Source organism: Oncorhynchus mykiss, chromosome 21 (genome assembly GCF_057628025.1).
Source record: "Oncorhynchus mykiss isolate SJ-2025 chromosome 21, ASM5762802v1, whole genome shotgun sequence".
NCBI lineage: Eukaryota > Metazoa > Chordata > Actinopteri > Salmoniformes > Salmonidae > Oncorhynchus > Oncorhynchus mykiss.
Window position 1 is genome coordinate 13,002,685 of NC_143042.1, and position 20,267 is coordinate 13,022,951.

At 42.8% G+C, this 20,267-nt stretch overlaps 1 protein-coding gene across 6 annotated transcripts in view; it reads right to left on the reverse strand.

The window, feature by feature from the left end:
- Positions 1–8,162: 8,162 nt before the first annotated feature.
- Positions 8,163–20,267, reverse strand: part of LOC110500005 (synaptotagmin-1) — a 217,711-nt gene continuing 205,606 nt past the window's right edge. For all 6 annotated transcript variants that reach the window (XM_090213828.1, XM_090213825.1, XM_036957293.2 and 3 more), the window contains 2 exons: positions 16,444–16,577; positions 8,163–12,257 (listed from right to left, as the gene is read on the reverse strand). In XM_090213828.1, the coding sequence (XP_090069954.1) occupies positions 12,051–12,257; positions 16,444–16,577 (341 nt within the window). In that variant the 3' untranslated portion in view covers positions 8,163–12,050. The remainder of the gene's footprint in view (positions 12,258–16,443; positions 16,578–20,267) is intronic.

Genomic DNA, 20,267 nt, shown 5'->3' on the forward strand with positions numbered 1-20,267 from the left:
AAAACGGTCTTGTGTCTCCATCTTGTAGAGAGAGCTGTGACATGCAAGGTCTTCACAGGGTTGGGTAGATTACCTTCTTAATGTAATCCATTCCAGTTACTTGTTACCTGTCCAGAATTGTAATTAGTAACATAACTTTTGGATTACTCAAACACAGTAATGTTATCTTGTTACTTTCATTTACTTCTGGATGACTTTACCCTTAAGAGGCATTAGAAGAAGAAAAATGTGTGTGTCATAGTGGTCGCTGACATGTAGTCAGACTCGCTCAGGTGGAACAAACTTAAACTTGCGCCTTTTTTCAATGTTGAATTGAATGTCATTGAGAAAACAGAAATGTTTCATAATGGGAGTTTTTCTTCTAGGAAACATCCTAAAAGTTATCCAAGAAGTAATCTAGTTTTTCGAAAGTGTCTCCAATCTCAAATCAAACTTTATTTGCCACATGCGCCGAATACAACAAGTGTAGACTTTACTGTGAAATGCTTACTTACAAGTCCTTAACCAACAGTGCAGTTCAAGAAGAATTGTTCAGCAGTCTAATGACTTGGGGGTAGAAGCTGTTGAGGACCCTTTTGGACCTAGACTTGGCACTCCGGTACCGCTTGCCGTGCGGTAGCAGAGAAAACAGTCTATAACTTGTGTGACTGGAGTCTCTGACAATTTTATGGGCTTTCCTCTGATACCACCTATTATATAGGTCCTGGATGGCAGGAAGCTTGGCCACAGTGATATACTGGGCTGTTCGCACTACCCTCTGTAGCGCCTTACAGTCAGATGCCGATCTGATTACAATATTTTAGCTGGTAACCTAACTGATTACAGTTATATTTTTATGTAATCAGATTACATGTAACATGTAAATTACTCCCCAACCCTAATCTTCTGTGACCATACTAAACAGCATGAGCCAAGAATATACTCTGCTTTTTGGGCCACTACAGAGGAGTAGACTAGAGTGGCTCAGAGTTTAAGGCTGGTGTCCCAGGTTTATTATAGTTGACTTATTATAGTAGCGTTACACTGAGTGTACAAAACATTAAGAACACTAATAATGAATTGTATGTTGACTCCAATGCTTCCCCTCTTGGAAACTAGGCAAATTGTACTGTGTCAAGGGTGTAGGGTATGGTGGAGGGGATATGGTCCTTGACTAGCCTTTCAAAGCACTTCATGATGACAGAAGTGAGTGCTATGGGGCGATAGTCATTCAGTTATCTGAGCTTGCTTGGGTACAGGCACGATGGTGGTCATCTTGAAACAAGTGGCGAAGACAGACTGGGATAGGGAGAGTATGAACATGTCCATAAACACTAGAGCCAGTGGTCTGCGCACGCTCTGAACTAGGCTATATGATATGAGCCTTCGCTAGAATGGCAATGGTTGTTAAGAATTCAACATAGAAATTCAACATAGAAATGCTACCAATTTTATTTGTTTTACTCATTATAAATGATGGAGTCAACAAGGATTCACCAAATTATATTTTGAAAGAGGAAGCAAAATATTTTAAGCATATGTTTTCTATTCAGTCTCCTCCATTTCCACTGAATGATGCATTTCTTTCCTAATAACAATAATAATAATGTGAAATTAACACATTTACAGAAAGACCAGTGTGAAGGCCAACTTACAGAAGATGAACTTTTTGAGCTTTTTATTTCACCTTTATTTAACCAGGTAGGCTAGTTGAGAACAAGTTCTCATTTACAACTGCGACCTGGCCAAGATAAAGCATAGCAGTGTGAACAGAGAGTTACACATGGAGTAAACAATTAACAAGTCAATAATAGAGTAGAAAAAAAGAAAAAAAAGAGTCTATATATATTGTGTGCAAAAGGCATGAGGAGGTAGGCGAATAATTACAATTTAAATCTTTTCATTCTGGAAAAACACCATGGCTTGATGGTAATACCTTTTTTGATGTACTCAAAGATCCATTATTAGCATGTTTTAATTACTCCTATACAAATGGTAGACTTTCAGGTACTCAACAAGAAAGTCTGATTTCCTTATTATTAAAACAAGACCCAGGTAGTAAGTATAAAGATCCAGTCCATTTAAAAAACTGGAGGCCTCTTACACTTCAATGTTGTGATGCAAAACTCCTGGCGCAATGCATAGCACATAGAATAAAAAAGGTTTTACCAGATGTTGTTCATCCTGATCAGACAGGTTTTTTACATGGACGATATATTGGAGAGCAAATCAAATCAAATCAAATGTATTTATATAGCCCTTCGTACATCAGCTGATATCTCAAAGTGCTGTACAGAAACCCAGCCTAAAACCCCAAACAGCAAGCAATGCAGGTGTAGAAGCACGGTGGCTAGGAAAAACTACCTAGAAAGGCCAAAACCTAGGAAGAAACCTAGAGAAGAACCAGGCTATGTGGGGTGGCTTGTCCTCTTCTGGCTGTGCCGGGTGGAGATTATAACAGAACATGGCCAAGATGTTCAAATGTTCATAAATGACCAGCATGGTCGAATAATAAATAATAAGGCAGAACAGTTGAAACTGGAGCAGCAGCACGGCCAGGTGGACTGGGGACAGCAAGGAGTCATCATGTCAGGTAGTCCTGGGGCATGGTCCTAGGGCTCAGGTCCTCCGAGAGAGAGAAAGAAAGAGAGAAAGAGAGAATTAGAGAAAGCACACTTAAATTCACACAGGACACCGAATAGGACAGGAGAAGTACTCCAGATATAACAAACTGACCCTAGCCCCCCGACACATAAACTACTGCAGAATAAATACTGGAGGCTGAGACAGGAGGGGTCAGGAGACACTGTGGCCCCATCCGAGGACACCCCCGGACAGGGCCAAACAGGAAGGATATAACCCCACCCACTTTGCCAAAGCACAGCCCCCACACCACTAGAGGGATATCTTCAACCACCAACTTACCATCCTGAGACAAGGCTGAGTATAGCCCACAAAGATCTCCGCCATGGCACAACCCAAGGGGGGGCGCCAACACAGACAGGATGACCACATCAGTGAATCAACCCACTCAGGTGATGCACCCCTTCCAGGGACGGCATGAGAGAGCCCCAGTAAGCCAGGGACTCAGCCCCTGTAATAGGGTTAGAGGCAGAGAATCCCAGTGGAAAGAGGGGAACCGGCCAGGCAGAGACAGCAAGGGCGGTTCGTTGCTGCAGAGCCCATCCGTTCACCTTCCCACTCCTGGGCCAGACTACACTCAATCATATGACCCACTGAAGAGATAAGTCTTCAGTAAAGACTTAAAGGTTGAGACCGAGTTTGCGTCTCTGACATGGGTAGGCAGACCGTTCCATAAAAATGGAGCTCTATAGGAGAAAGCCCTGCCTCCAGCTGTTTGCTTAGAAATTCTAGGGACAATTAGGAGGCCTGCGTCTTGTGACCGTAGCGTACGTGTAGGTATGTACGGCAGGACCAAATCAGAGAGATAGGTAGGAGCAAGCCCATGTAATGCTTTGTAGGTTTGCAGTAAAACCTTGAAATCAGCCCTTGCTTTGACAGGAAGCCAGTGTAGGGAGGCTAGCACTGGAGTAATATGATAACATTTTTTGGTTCTAGTCAGGATTCTAGCAGCCGTATTTAGCACTAACTGAAGTTTATTTAGTGCTTTATCCGGGTAGCCGGAAAGTAGATTATTGCAGTAGTCTAACCTAGAAGTGACAAAAGCATGCATTAATTTTTCTGCATCATTTTTGGACAGAAAGTTTCTGATTTTTCAAATGTTACGTAGATGTAAAAAAGCTGTCCTTGAAATGGTCTTGATATGTTCTTCAAAAGAGAGATCAGGGTCCAGAGTAACGCCGAGGTCCTTCACAGTTTTATTTGCTAGTAGTCAGCAAACCACTGCTAGCGGTCATCAGCTAACCTTTAGCCTGGAAAGCTCTCGCCAGTTTGTACAACGCGACTCAAACCAGAGCATACCGGACCTATTTTCTCTCCATATCCCCGGATTCCTACCGCAAGCTCTGGACATTTTCACATGGATCTTCACAGCTAGCTAGCTGCTACCCGAGTACTGGCTAACGTCGGTAACCGGGAGGGCCTAGCATGAGCAAGCAACAATTCGCCTGGAGCTAGCCCATGCTAGGCCCTTTCTCCCGGTTTGCTAAAGATGCCCATCAGCCACTCCTGGGCTACAATACCTGGACCCCTTCTACTGTCGGTACGGAGCACGGAACCCCGCCGATCCTTCAGGACTGGACTATGACGTAATTCTGCTCGAGGGGGTACTCAACTGGCCTCTACATCGCGACCAGTCCTGATAACCGTAGCCGTACCCTCATCCTACTCCTCCTCTGTTCCTCTGGTGATGTAGAGGTTAATCCAGGCCCTGCAGTGCCTAGCTCCACTCCTACTCCCCAGGTGCTCTCATTTGTTGACTTCTGTAACCGTAAAAGCCTTGGTTTCATGCATGTTAACATTAGAAGCCTCCTCCCTAAGTTTGTTTTAGCCGTGTGTGAATCCTGGCTTAGGAAGTCCACCAACTATTCTCTGAAATTTCCATCCCTAACTATAACATTTTACGACAAGATATAACTGCCAAAGGGGGCAGAGTTGCAATCTACTGCAGAGATAGCCTGCAGAGTTCTGTCTTACTATCCAGGTCTGTACCCAAACAATTTGAACTTCTACTTTTAAAAATCCATCTTTCCAGAAACTGTTGCCGCTTGCTATAGACCACCCTCTGTCCCCAGCTGTGCCCTGGACACCCTATGTGAATTGATTGCCCCCCATCTATCTTCAGAGCTCGTGCTGCTAGGTGACCTAAACTGTGACAAGCCTAACACCCCGGCCATCCTACAATCTAAGCTTGATGCCCTCAGTCTCACACAAATGATCAATGAATCCGTAAACACGGGCACCCATATAGATATCATCCTTAACCAACTTGCCCTCCAAATACACCTTTGCTGTTTTCAACCATGATCTCAGCGATCACTGCCTCATTGCCTGCATCCGTAATGGGTCTGCGGTCAAACGACCACCCTCATCACTGTCAAACACTCCCTAAAACACTTCAGCGAGCAGGCCTTTCTAATCGACCTGGCTCGGGTATCCTGGAAGGATATTGACCTCATCCCGTCAGTAGAGGATGCCTGTTTTTTCTTTAAAAGTGCCTTCCTCACCATCTTAAATAAGCATGCCCAAAAAGCTTTTTCAAGCAGAAATTTGCATCCTGTAGCACAAACTCAAAAATGTTCTGGAACACTGTAAAGTCCATGGAGAATAAGATCACCTCCTCCCAGCCGCCCACTGCACTGATGCTAGGAAACACTGTTATCACCGATAAATCCACTATAATTGAGAATTTCAATAAGCATTTCTCTACGGCTGGCCATGCATTCCACCTGGCTACCCCTACCCAGGTCAACAGCCCTGCGCTCCCCACAGCAACTAGCCCAAACCTCCCCCACTTCTCCTTCACCCAAATCCAGATAGCTGATGTTTTGAAAGATCTGCAAAATCTGGAACCCCCTACAAATCAGCCGGGCTCGACAATCTGGACCCTCAATTTCTAAAATAATCTGCCAAAATTGTTGCAACCCCTATTACTAGCCTGTTCAACCTCTCTTTCGTATCATCTGAGATTCCCATAGATTGGAATCTCTTCAAAGGGGGAGACACTCTAGACCCAAACTGCTACATAACTATATCTATTCTACCCGGCCTTTCTAAGCTCTTCAAAAGCCAAGTTAACAAACAGATTACCAACCATTTTGAATCCCACTATACCTTCTCCGCTATGCAATCTGGTTTCAGAGCTGTTCATGGGTGCACCTCAGCCACGCTCAAGGTCCTCTAACAATATCATAACCGCCATAGATAAGAGACATTACTGTGCAGCCGTATTCATTGACCTGGCTAAGGTTTTTGACTCTGTCAATCACAACATTCTTATTGGCAGACTCAACAGCCTTGGTTTCTCAAATGATCGCCTCGCCTGGTTCACCAACTACTTCTCTGATGGAGTTCAGTATGTCAAATCAGGGGGTATGTTGTCTGGGCGGTGTCTATGTGGGTGCCACAGGGTTCACTTCTCGGGCCGACTCTCTTCTCTGTATACATCAATGATGTTGCTCTTGCTGCTGGTGATTCTTTGATCAGCCTCTACTCAGACGACACCATTCTGTATAACTCTGGCCCTTCTTTGAACACTGCGTTAACAAACCTCCAGGTGAGCTTCAATGCCATACAACTCTCCTTCAGTGGCCTCCAACTGCTCTTAAATGCAAGTAGAACTAAATACATGCTCTTCAACCGATCGCTGCCCGCACCTGCCCCGCCGTCCAGTGTCACTACTCTGGACGGATCTGACTCAGATTATGTGGACAACTACAAATACCTAGGTGTCTGGTTAGACTGTAAATTCTCCTTCCAGACTCACATTAAACATCTCCAATCCAAAATTAAATCTAGAATTGGATTCCTATTTTGCAACAAAGCATCCTTCACTCATGCTGCCAAACATACCCTCATCAAACTGACCACCCTACCGATCCGCGACTTCGGCGATGTCATGTACAAAATAGCCTCCAACACTCTACTCAACAAATTGGATGCAGTCTGTCACAGTGCCATCCGTTTTGTCACCAAATCCCATATACTACCCACCACTGCGTCTTGTATGCTCTCGTTGGCTGGCCCTCGCTTCATACTCGTTGCCAAACCCACTGGCTCCAGGTCATCTATAAGTCTCTGCTAGTTAAAGCCCCACCTTATCTCAGCTCACTGGTCACCATAGCAGCAACCACCCGTACGTAGCACATGCTCCAGCAGGTATATCTCACTGGTCACCCCCAAAGACAATTCTTCCTTTGGCCGCCTCTCCTTCCAGTTCTCTGCGGCAAATGACTGGAACAAACTGCAAAAATCACTAAAGCGGGAGACTCTTACCTCCCTCACTAGCTTTAAGCACCAGCTGTCAGAGCAACTCCCAGATCACTGCACCTGTACATAGTGTAAATAGCCCATCCAATCTACCTCATCCCATACTGAATTTATTTATTTCTTGCTCCTTTGCACCCCAGTATCTCTACTTGCGCATTCATCTTCTGCACTTTCTACTATTCCAGTGTTTAATTGCTATATTGTAACCACTTTGCCACCATGGTCTATTTATTGCCTTACCTCTCTTATCCTACCTCATTTGCAAATGCTGTATATAGATTTTTCTACTGTATTATTGATTTATGTTTGTTTATTCCGTGTGTAACTCTGTGTTGTTGTATGTGTCGAACTGCTTTGCTTTATCTTGGCCAGGTCTCAGTTGCAAATGAGAACTTGTTCTCAACTAGCCTGCCTGGTTAAATAAAGGTTAAATCAAATTAAAATAAATAAATAAAAATGTTACTAATGTATTAAGTATAATGAATGAAGACGCATTAGTCATTTGATAATGTCTGAATGATTGTAGGGTCATTCCATCTCTAAAAGGACACCCACCATCTCAGATTGTTCTGAAATAATTTATGTGGTTAGAAACAGATAAGATTAACATTCATGCAACATTATTTTGTTGAAATATAATTGGATCGCTGGGAAATTACGCTAATTAATTGCATCCAAATTGACCATTTAAATATATAGGGTTCATATAATATTCACTAAATATAGTAGCTGACATCCTTTCTACAAAACGAATGGTCAAAAAGTCACACACAGACCCCCCAACAACCAATATACTGTGTCAGTTCTCTATGTCTGACACATAGTATGAAGCTGTGGCTTGTAGTATTGCTTATCCATACTATGTAATGTATTCCCTGTGAATCTGGAGATGTTTTTTCCCCCTCATACATTTTGTTTTGTAATTTAAATCACTTGGATTATTTAGTGTGAATTTACCAGATTTTGACCACTAGATGCCACTGTTGATGCTATATACCGCCACACTCATACATTTCTCTGGTCTCTTGTGTTTACTAAATAGATCACAGCAATTCCTAGATCTGGCTCATAATGAAAATAAATCTAGGCTTCATATGCACTCAATGTTTATTATTAAATTCACTCAATGCTTCTTATTCTTGTGCTGATGAAGGCATGTTGTCTAACATGTGAATGTGAGTATTATCTGCTCACACATCAAAATCCACGTAAAAAGTTGGTAAGTGAACCAAACCAGCATCCGGAAAGAAAAAAAAAGCACTTGAAAAAGGTTCTGTATCAACAGGAAATAAAACATTTTTATTGATCATTTGTGTATATGAAGTTATATAACAACAGTCAAAAAAACTCCACAGAGTGAATCACTACACAAAGTGAAACAAAACTGTAAAACACCTCATAAAAAATGAAGGTATACACAGCAATATACAGTAACTGTCAGCTCGCTGTCACCGCGAGCGATATGGCAGGAAAAACAGCCCAAACAGTTGTACAAGATTACAGAGAAAATGTCAACACAGAAAATACTCAAGCAGGCAGTTGATATACACAAAGGCAACTAGGATCTTTCTACAGCATCAGACTCTAATACTTTACACAGCTTCGTCTTGAAAGGTTAGAGTGGCTTTTTGTTGTCGTCATTTTAGAGAATCTTATATGTTTCTGGTCACACAGTGAGATGTATGGTCTTTTCTTGAATAGAGTGTGAGGGGTTTTGCTTCCATGATTTAGTAGGGGGGACCAATAAGAGTAGCATTACATTGCAGCTAGTGGCTTTTCTTGTGGTACAGTAAGTTACACACCTCACAATCTGATCCTGTAATGCTGCCTCTTACTGTAGTGTCCGCCCCTCAAGAGTTTGACGCTTTCCTTTTCTTTTGTTGAAACATTTTGATTTCCTTCCCCTTTAAATGCCGATTACAGCCTTTCGTTCGTGATTTAGTCGTACCCCTGTGGATCTGCTCCTTCCATTCAAATACCGAGCCTTCGTTTTATCCTTGTTTTATTTAAACAAGCATTTTTTTGTTTGTTGTAATTCATGATTTAAAGGATGCATAATAAATATGTTAAATGAAAAAATATTTAGTTCAAGAGGGAATGTAATTCATTAGGGCACATACTGCTGTGATTAAATGTATGTTCCACGTTTCTGGAATGTATAGTTTATCCGGGGAAGGTCTACCCAAAAGGGTATTTAAATACAGAAATTAAAACACACACAAATCAACATATTTTTGCAACAATGAAAAAAAAGTACTAATCTCACAGTTAATCACCACAAACACACAGTCCATACTGTACATTCAGAGTTTTCATTTCAAATATAAAAGTATTTTCAACAGGGTTGTAAAACATAACTTAGTAATAAAAAATAATCATAATTAGATATAGTATAGTAGATCAGGTTGATGCAACGATGGATGACGTTGTCATGACAAGATGTGATATGTTTCGGTAATGATCATGACCATTTCAATATGATAAATAAATCACTTTTTGGAAAATGATGAAAATATGTACATATGTACTTTCAGAGGGTGACGGGTCATTTAAATGTTTCCGTGTGTGTGCGTGCGTCATATTTTGGTATTTCCCAATCCCACTATGTCCTGAAACTTCTGAAGCCGAATCTGTGTGCAAGAAAAAAACGAACTGGATAGGAGGGAACCCTTAACAGAAGGATTTTAGATGTCAGACTCCAACCACCACAGAATCTACATGTGCTGTGTCCTAACCATCTCACTGGAGAGGAATACGTCTCACTTGATAGGAGTCTTTAAACTTTAAATATTCATTTTTTTCCTCGGGCAAACACAACCCACACAACACTATGGGATGAACATACAAGTATTGCACAGTGCTCAACGAAATGCTGTGTGAATCCAACCACTCTCGCTCTCCCATAAAACGTTCTATAACTCCTGTGTGTAGCCCTGTCAATCAACCAACCGGCCGCTGCACAGTTATAAGAACTGACGATGCCACGCACTCTCTCAGCATGTGGAAGGGAAATGGCAGTACAACGTCACTACAGAACAAACTTGTCGCTATTGATAAAGTCTACACCTCTAAGCACGCACGGCAGTCACAGTGACACACAAAGCTGTCCTCAGAGACGCCCATGGAATGACAAATAGCTTTTTCATAATAGTGCTATCAACTACACAATAACATTGAAAACACTTAGAAACTACTCCTGAAGCTAGCATCCAGTATATGCATGGAGGTTCCTCCAAGATAAGAGACTTCACGGATTTCATGGATTCAAGCGTCTTATTGGGCCCGTAGTAAAGGACATATAAACAAATATTATCCCCTATGCAGACCATTAACTTTTACAGTCATTGTTTATATCCCATTGTTCTCTTGGTGTTGTACTGAGAGCCAACAATAGAAAACTGGCTAACTACGGTTTACTCAACGAAGAGATACAGTATATGGTTGTTGCTCCCCTGCGCATTGAGCGTCCTTAAATAAGGCCCGTCAACATAGTGTAAAGAAGTCAACAAGCTATTGCCGGTTCAAAGACATACAGTGCAAAACAGTAGCCGTACAGAAAGTAAGATTGGCAGTATAACATGGCTAGCTCTATTGCCACTGTGAGAAGGCAACACAAAGCTGCTATTTAGGGCACCTTGTGCAGCCAAATACATTGTTCCCGATAAACCAAAGCTACGACCACTACCTAGTGGGAGTGTGCATGGAGAGAAGGTACTATACATGTGTCACCTCCCTGAAAATGGCAGTGTTTAGAAACTCACTTTACTTCCAGTCAATATAATAATCATTTACTGACCCATCAAATCACTAAATTCAGCTTTAATCTAGATTAAATAGATTGAAGGCAAGGGGATGTTATCATAAGAGACAGCCCCATGGTGTTGGTAGATCTCCCCCCCCCCCCCCCCCCATCCCATCCCAGCCTTTAGCAAATATTGTTTAAAAAATCATGCAGTTTACAAAAAAAATCAGCTGAATTTATCTAAAAAATAGTCATCTAAAAGCTTAGAGTCAAAAGTCTTTGTTCCATCTATGGAGACCTTGAGACTCCAATGTTCTCAACATAATCCGTTTCCAACGACAAGGCTATTGAAAGTAAATATTGTTCAACAAGCTTAAGGACACAATGGCTACTGCTTGATTCTATTTCATATGGGATCACTTTCCGAGGGGGGGTTTGGCGGAATAGTCATTTGGGTTTAAGAGGACCGGTCTGTAAAAAGTAAATCATTTAATGAAAAGATGGCCTTTCAAATGAGGACCTATTTCACTTCGAAGTAACTGACTGTGTCACAAGGTGATGCCCTGCTTAAGGAAAAGGAAAAAGGCTAACCGGTTTGCATCGATTTGAGAGATCCTCCAGAACATTGTGTTTCAAGCAAAACCAGTAGGTCCTCTGATGGAGAAATGTGTATAAAAAGGTGTATAAGAAACCATGTGCTTGTATACTATCCAGCAGAATATATTTTCCCATGAAACCATAGTAGTTAACGGCCTAGTTTTCTGTGTATTTCAACTTTTTTTCTGCAATGGTTCATTAGTAAACATAAAGCCAGACACAGTCCTTTACAATGTGACTATACTTCCACTAGCATCTTACAGGTTGGAATTGCTTTCTTCTTCCTCTGGAATGCAATAAGGTCAAAATGTTTTATCCTGTAATATATAATATCGTCTCTCCTATATCTGCATTTACATCATTTAAAATAGAACATCTTATTAAAAACATCCAGATATACATCGATTAGGAAACGGGTAACAACATACCAACATAAACTAGAAATAATTTTTGTCTGCAGACTGATATATACAACTGTGGTACAATAAATGTCTTTCAGTCATGCACTATCTATACAGATCATATTGCTTAAAAGAAGGGGGAATTTGGTTAAGGGGAATCAGGGTGCAGAGATGGACAACATAGTCAGGGGCGGGGACTCCCAACCTGACAAATAGAAACACAAATCTGAACGACAGGGCCTAGGGGTTTGAAAGAACCATTGACAATTACAAAAGAAGACGGTAAGACAAGTAGTATGGGGTTGGTGGGAAGGATGGGTGTTGGCTGGATTGGTTTGACGGTGGATGGACTCATATATCACTGAGGTATTTACACATACTGGCTAAAGAGCACTATGGGGAAGGTGCTGAAAGGGCCCTGCCTATTTTTTTGTGGAGAGCTGAGCGTCCACCTCCTCCTCCACCTTCAGCACGTGCCACTGGGCGATGGGTCTCCTGGGGTTGGCCAGCATATCCGACCAGTGGCGCAGCTCCGTCCCCGAGCTGTTGAGGCCCACAAAGACCTTGCCGATGGCATCGTTCTTGCCGATCTTGTCATAGTCCAGAACGGTTACAACAACTTGAACTTTCTGTAAGGGGATAAGTAGGGAGGAAGACATTGGAATAGATTATGAGTTTGTGGGATACACACACTGTACAGGTAACTAAAGTAATGTACTGGTAAAATTTAAAGCTCACAGACTATAGTCATGGACGTTTTATGATTTGTGTAGTGCTGAGAAGTTTTCTTGAGCACCCAGTATTCACCCAACGTAACAGAGAATAATAATATTGTCTCAAGTCCCCAGACAGCCTACTTCCTCTATTGAGCACAATGATGAAGGCTCTGCTCGACGACCTACAGAACGACCTTGGCTAATTTCTCAAATACCAAAAGCAGTACAATTAGAAGACAAGTGGGAGTAACCTCCACTCTGTCAAATGCTCCTGACTAACAGAGTGGCCTATTTGAGTGAAGAGTGATATGCTCCCTTGAAGAGCCAGTCCTACGTGCTAATTAGCTGTAGATACCATTTGAAGACTGGGCCTGAATCTTTCCAGAGCCAAACGCACAACAGATTGTAATCTCACTCAGAGGTCAACATTTCAGCCTCAGCATGTGTTTATTCAAAGTGTCTCAGCAATGAGCGGTGATCCGTGCGTCATCTGCTGGAAGGGAATATGAATCGGCACACTAAGATCCACATGAGAGAGGAGAGAGGAGCTGCTCTACCTGTGTAGGTGCCGAGTCACTGTTCTCCCAAAGCACGTAATGAAACGCTGCACCAAGTCCCTCAGCCTGTCAGTTGGAGTCAAGTGGCTTTGAAAGAGATAGTTGACCCCCTCAAATCACTTTGAGGTATAACAACGACAGAGACACTTGTATTTGGGTTGTTCTATCCCTTTAAAGAGAAGGACCCTCTGTGGAGGCGGGAGTGTACTTAGCAGTATAGGCTTCCTCCACTGTCACCCCTCTGTCTCTCCAATGGGTATGGGATGTTCTGATTGGCATCCTCACAGGCTAGGCGCGGTTGGAAACGGAGGCACGTGGAACCAAACTCGTGGTTTGTGAGCTGTGAAGTGCTAAATCAATTATAGGCAATTACTTTTTTATGCCTGGCGTTTAGACGCCCGCTCACAGATAATTCCCCCTTGGCCCAATTTGCATGCACTTTATCTTCTTTAATTCTCTGGGCCTAGTAGCTTTAAAGTGCTTTCTCATAAAGTAATTTGTCCTCAAACAGTGCGAGTGCCATACTAAACCGTACTCTATATACATTTCATCGCACTGGAAAATAGAAAGGTACTGCACCATGAAGAAAAGATATTTGAATGTTCAAATGTAATCATACGCCAAAGGCATGTAATCAGGGATGTGTTGAGAATGGCATTACCTCTCACCACTCCCCTGTGCAATTGTCTTGTAAACTTGTGAAATTAAGGCATTTAATGAGAATGCAAATGGGGGGAATTCCGACCCAAGTTAAGCGTGTGTAAATGGAAACATAATTCCTTTTTATGCACTTTTTCTCTATGAGCATTCTGACCTTGAACTTAATCATGAGAACAGCATTCTTTTCACACGCTATTCGTTTGGGGTGGTGACCATTCTGAACTTGACTTAACTCCCTCATCATTCTACCACCTTCGTGTGGGAAGAAACCATGAATAAGGTTGAGCAAACCTGTCGGTTCCAAGTGGGAAAAGCATGTACTTTCTTTTTTTGATAGAAATAACAGCATTCTCCATGCACAGTCATTTATAAATTGATAAGAGCTATTGATAAGAGCTAGGTAAATGAGTAATCCATTTGGAGAAGAGAATTGTAAATACACATAGCAATTGTTTTAGAGGTGGTGAGGGTAGTTAACAACATCTCCACCCCGCTGATCCTCAACACTGGGGCCCCACAAGGGTGCGTTCTCAGCCCTCTCCTGTACTCCCTGTTCACCCATGACTGCGTGGCAATGCACACCTCCAACTCAATCATCAAGTTTACAGGCGACACTACAGTGGTAGGCTTGATTACCAACAACGACGAGACGGCCTACAGGGAAGAGGTGAGGGCCCTTGGAGTGTGGTGTCAGGAAAATAACCTCACACTCAATGTCAACAAAACAAAAGAGATGATCGTGGACTTCAGGAAACAGCAGAGGGAGCAGCCCCCTATCCACATCGACAGGACAGTAGTGGAGAAGGTGGATTTTATGTTATGTTAAGTTTATGTTCCTTGGCGTACACATCACGGACAAACTGAAATGGTCCACCCACACAGACAGCATGGCGAAGAAGGCACAGCAGCACCTCTTCAACCTCAGGAGGCTGAAGAAATTAGTCTTGTCACTAAAAACATTCACAAACTTTTACAGATGCACATTTGAAAGCATCCTGTCGGGATGTGTCACCGCCTGGTACAGCAACTGCTCTGCCACGACCATAAGGCTCTCCAGAGGGTGGTGATGTCTGCACAACGCATCACCGGGGGCAAACTACCTGCCCTCTAGGACACCTACACCACCCAAGGCCATAAAGATCATCAAGGACTACAACCACCCGAGCCACTGCCTGTTCACCCCGCTATCATCCAGAAGGCGAGGTCAGTACAGGTGCATCAAAGCAGGGACCGAGAGACTGAAAAACAGCTTCTATCTCAAGACCATCAGACTGTTAAACAGCCACCACTAACATTGAGTGGCTGCTGCATACCCTACATTACTCATCTCATGTGTATACACTGTACTCTATACCATCTACTGCATCTTGCCTATGCCGTTCGGCCATCGCTCATTCATATATTTTTATGTACATATTCTTACTCATTCCTTTACACTTGTGTGTATAAGGTAGTTGTTGTGAAATTGTTAGGTTAGATTGCTTGTAAGATATTACTGCATGGTAAGAACTAGAAGCACAAGCATTTCGCTACACTCGCATTAACATCTGCTAACCATGTGTAGGTGACCATTAACATCTGCTAACCATGTGTAGGTGACCATTAAATGTTAAACCAGTCATATGGAAGCAAACTAAAAATCCTATCAACATGATATGTATTGTGTCCCCATTCCCACAGTGAAGTAGGCTGTAAATAGCTGTGCCGTTAATCTGATTTTATTTGTATGCCCTCATCATTTGCATAGATGAAATTTGGAGACCCAAGCTACAGGCTTCTGTCGGACCGAATCTGCCAAATTGCGCTTTAGAATGTTTTAATTATATACCCAGACGTTTTGCAGTTTTTTTTTCTTCACAATATGTATTGTTAAATATTAGCCACTATCGGGAGCCACACATACATTTGTAACTGTTAAATTTGCTGCCTGCATTTTGAAAGATTCCATTCCGTTCACTTTTTATTTCCTCTGTCATGTCTGTGTAGTTGTTCCTGAGGGGTGCTAGCATTAGTGGATCATATCAGGCTAACACTGTGAAATCATTTGGGACAGCCTACTCATAGCCTACTTGAGTCAATATGGAACTCAGACCACACGTAGCAGTTTAAGCCTGGTGCATGGTTCACGATGACTGGACCGTTGTCATACAGTTCCATGATTAATGAGGATCAGGGTAGATTTCTAGGACTACTGTTCAACCCCTATAGTACATCTACTTCCACCTTCTAATATTTAATGGAATGAACTTGAGTATCTCAACTTTCATTAATCAATTTTGTGCGTAGACGCACTCCAAACCTGTAAAATATGATTCATACATACTTTCATAACCATACATTTTGCTTAAAGTCTACAAGATCAGAGTATTTTTTTATTTACCAGTTGGTGCTGAAACCGAGCTGAATATGCATATATATACAGTAGATGGCTTTCTTTCATTGATCCCTATATTCTGAACCCGTTCCTTCAATGTATTGTAGTCTGTCGACAAAATACAAATTTGAGGTACACTAATGCATTACGCGCCTGCATTAGGTAAGCCTGAATACCAACTACTGAGAAGTGCATAGGAAAGGTGTACATTTACTAAGTCTGAATCGGGCCCATGATGAATAGAGCCTGAGACTGATTATCCTGTACAGACCAAAGAGCACACATTCACATGCTAATTTTAAGCCACCAATTCACTCTTAGTAGCCACAAGCTTTGAACACAATCTCCTTGTCATTTGTCTCGGTGTTGGCACTAAGTCTTATTTAAAGTATTCTTTAAAAAAAACTTGACTCAGTGGTTTATGACTGAGCTCAATTAGATCTAGTCTTAATGCTTCAACAACATGGAGAACTCCCAAGATGCACATGGGTACGTACAACACCTTTACCTGGATTTGCTCGAATGGCACTTCAAAGCTGAAGGACTCGTTGTAGTAAGGGTTGAGGGTGTTCTTCTTAATTGTTGTCTTCTTCTTCTTCAGCCTCTTCCCGTTCTGCATCAGGTGGATCTTCACGTAGGGATCTGAGGAAAGAAGAGAGAGCCAGGTTAGAACCCACTGCATCAGGTGGATCTTCACGTAGGGATCTGAGGAAAGAAGAGAGGGCCAGGTTAGAACCCACTGCATCAGGTGGATCTTCACGTAGGGATCTGAGGAAAGAAGAGAGGGCCAGGTTAGAACCCACTGCATCAGGTGGATCTTCACGTAGGGATCTGAGGAAAGAAGAGAGGGCCAGGTTAGAACCCACTGCATCAGGTGGATCTTCACGTAGGGATCTGAGGAAAGAAGAGAGGGCCAGGTTAGAACCTACAAGGCATTTACACCCTCCCTTTCTAGTGTCTATACACTCATATGTTTTAGTCACACCTTGTCTGTCACTTTATTTGGATATATCAACACGGAGAGGAATCACACAGTCTGATAATATTCACCGTACTTACAAACCCATTTCAAATCATATGCAAGAGAAACAGAGTTGCGCACAATTTCTATAAATAGAATTTCGCTGCTTTTTCAAGTGGCTCATGTTTTCGCCACTTTCACTGAAGGGCCTCATTTCCCTTCCCCAATAATGAAGACTGAAGCCTCTCCAGAGTGGGCCTGCTGTGGCTGGCCCTGTGGCCCCCCTCTCTCTGGTAATCAGGTCAAAAGGACCAGTAAAAGATGCAGACTCACCCATCAGCCTTCCTGCTTTATCATTGGCAATCAAGACGTTGGACTAGCATGGCTAGCAATCCTGATTTCTTTTACTCCTTTCGGAATGCTAATGACAAGCGGGAAGTGGAGAGGGGAGAGGAGGGTGTGGAGTGGCACCCTGTTTGAGACAAGACACTTTAGTTTTGGAGAGCTAATGAGCCTTGGTAATGGACTGCCATTGAAACCAATTCGAGTTAGATAGTAGACACAGACTTATCTTAATGAAAACAGGTCACGCCATTTATCTTTGAAGATGAGACAGCGTTGTTGGTTCTAGGATCAACAAACACAAAGAAATATGATAGGATATGGCATGGTAATTGAGCTAAACGACCAATCACATTAAGGGAAAGGGTGGCAGTTACAATTGAGCCCCAGCATGGTAATGCACCATGAAGCAAGGCATCAGTATCAATCCTCATAATGCTCTCTTGTTCTAAAATACTGCTGGTTCTCATAATCTAGATGTATCTGTGGCTCCCAGATGACTTTATTAGGCTGTCTTTGATGCTCATGGCGTAGGGCTTTGTAGGGATTTGTTCTACAGTTTTGACTGTGGAACATCTGTGGGATTCCTAGCAATGGCAAACATTTTGAAAGCAATGGTAAACATCTGTTATCCAATTTAGAGGGAAAGGAGGATACCTTGTCAGTTGTGCAACTGAATGTATTCAACTGAAATGTGTCTTCCGCATTTAACCCAACCCCTCTGAATCAGAGAGGTGCGGGGGACTGCCATAATTGACATCCATGTCTTCGGCGCCCGGGGAATAGTGGGTTAACTGCCTTACTCAGGGGAAGAACAACAGATTTGTATCAGGGATTCAATCCAGCAACCTGTTTTCAGAATGAAACAAGAATGTAGATTAATTATAATTCACACAATAATTTACATTTCCTGTTGTTGCAGGCATATTTTCCTGCTGTAGAAAACTGTCTCAAATTAAGACCCTACATCTGTAAGAGCTGATTGCTCACTGGCAGGTTCATCCCATAGCTGTGTGCACAGTGTACACTGAGAGACAGAGAAAAATAGAAGCAGAACCGAGAGAAAGAAAAAGAGAGAAAGAAAGGCAATGGGACAGAGGGAAAGGGAGAAAAAAGAAAGGACGGAGACAAAGTGTGATAGCGAGAGAAAGACAGAGAGAACTGAGTGAACGAAGAGAGAGAGGGTGAATGAACAGAAGGGAGAGAACAGCTAGAACAAAAAGAGAGAAATAGAGAGAGAGAGAGAGAGAGAGAGAGAAAGAGAATGCAGCCTCGAGAGCGGGTGTCCATTGTGACGTTTATTACTCTCCTGTGAGGGCTGTGCGATGATAAAAGAGACAGTGGAGGAGAGGTGTGTGTTAGTGAATAGGCCCAGCAGTATCTAAATGGGAATCTTCTCCAGTGTCGGACTGTGAGCATCACACGGCCGTATCACCACTTTCTATCAGACTCTAACATCAACAACCCCTTTATTGTTTTTTTCTCTCTTTCTTTTTTTGATGTGTGCAGTGAATTCTCTTCAGCTCAGTTCCCTTCTTTATAGGTTCTACTAATGTCCCTGTAGGAAACTAAAGATGTGTCATGAGAGAGCCGATTACAAACAATCAGACTTCTACAGCTTTGCTGTTGACGCTGATAGGAAGCTTTTCTAATAGGTCATGATTAGAGGTTAATGGAGGGAAGTTTGTGGATGAACTAAGTATGGTCCCCAAGGTCTCTGTGGAGGTTAGGCTCAATCCCCTTGGTTGGAACTGTCACAGCAGACTGATAACAGAGGCTGCATCAGATCCTGATCCATGGCTGTGACAGCTGTATAACTCACACAGGCATTCACACACGTACGCAATTCCGTTTAATGGCGAAGTATTTCTTCATCCCTGCTCCTGATCATCAGTTGCCACAGTCTTGAACCTGTGCAGAAATCTTTTATCTCTGTATAAAAAAAGACCTCACATTCACAACCGTATAAATACATTCCAACTCCTTCCCATTCCAACCCTGTGTCTGGCTACCTCTGCCTCATCTTGACCATCCACACAGGCCTGGGTCTGAATGACCAGCACTGGATAAAATCCCCCTATCCATAGAGACTGAGGCTGAATACACACAACAACAACACCCAGGCAGGGATATCACAGATAACCTATCCCTCCACTGTTAGAAAAACACCTGTGGTGTCCCGTGGCTTTCAGCCCTATTCTACCCCGACTCTTCTTATCTCACCGCCAGGATTATTGGGTTTTGGCGGGCGACGCACCCCAACTCATATCCAGCTCATTTTGGCGTCTCATCCCAGACAGCTCTAATCTCTGCCCATTTTGCGGATGAGTGGCCGCGGTACCTGATGTGATGCGCCTGTCGCAGAGAGAGAGAGAGAGATAGAGAGAGAGAGAGAGAGAGAGAGAGAGAGAGAGAGAGCGCGTTTACCGTTCCTTGTGTCTGTCTACACTTTAGTATACGGAGGCAGATCCTTGCTGCAAGCGTGACAGTCACTCATTTGGATCACTGCCAATGGGCCGGGTTATAATGAAAAGATGCTGTGCCCATTTATAAAGAGTCCCCCTCCCTTCCCAGTGAACAGGGAGCAGCAGGTGTGTGAAGAAGTGGCTAACGGGGAGGACATGAGCGACGTCGGCTGCAGGTGTTTGTGGAGGAGACGATGCAGGCACCTGTCCCATGCGATCTGTCAGAGCAGCAGCCATAACAGGACCTTTTCTATCCCAGCTGGCTCTGTGCCAAACAGATGACAGACGACCTTTTAACACGACAGTGTGTACATCCAAAACAAACACATTATATTCATTCCCTACCGTTACGAGCCTATTTCAGCGTTACTGTGTGTTCACCCGTCGGTTTCAACAGAATCGCTTAGATCTAGGCTTTAAGCTTGTCGATAACTAGTCATTGCTATATATTTTGAATTATAGGCCTAAGTGAAAGAGAATAGCTATCAATGCCAATCATAATTAGTCTACTGAGCGTGTGAAGACCAAACGGTAAATACAGAAAGCTACTAGTAAACATGCACG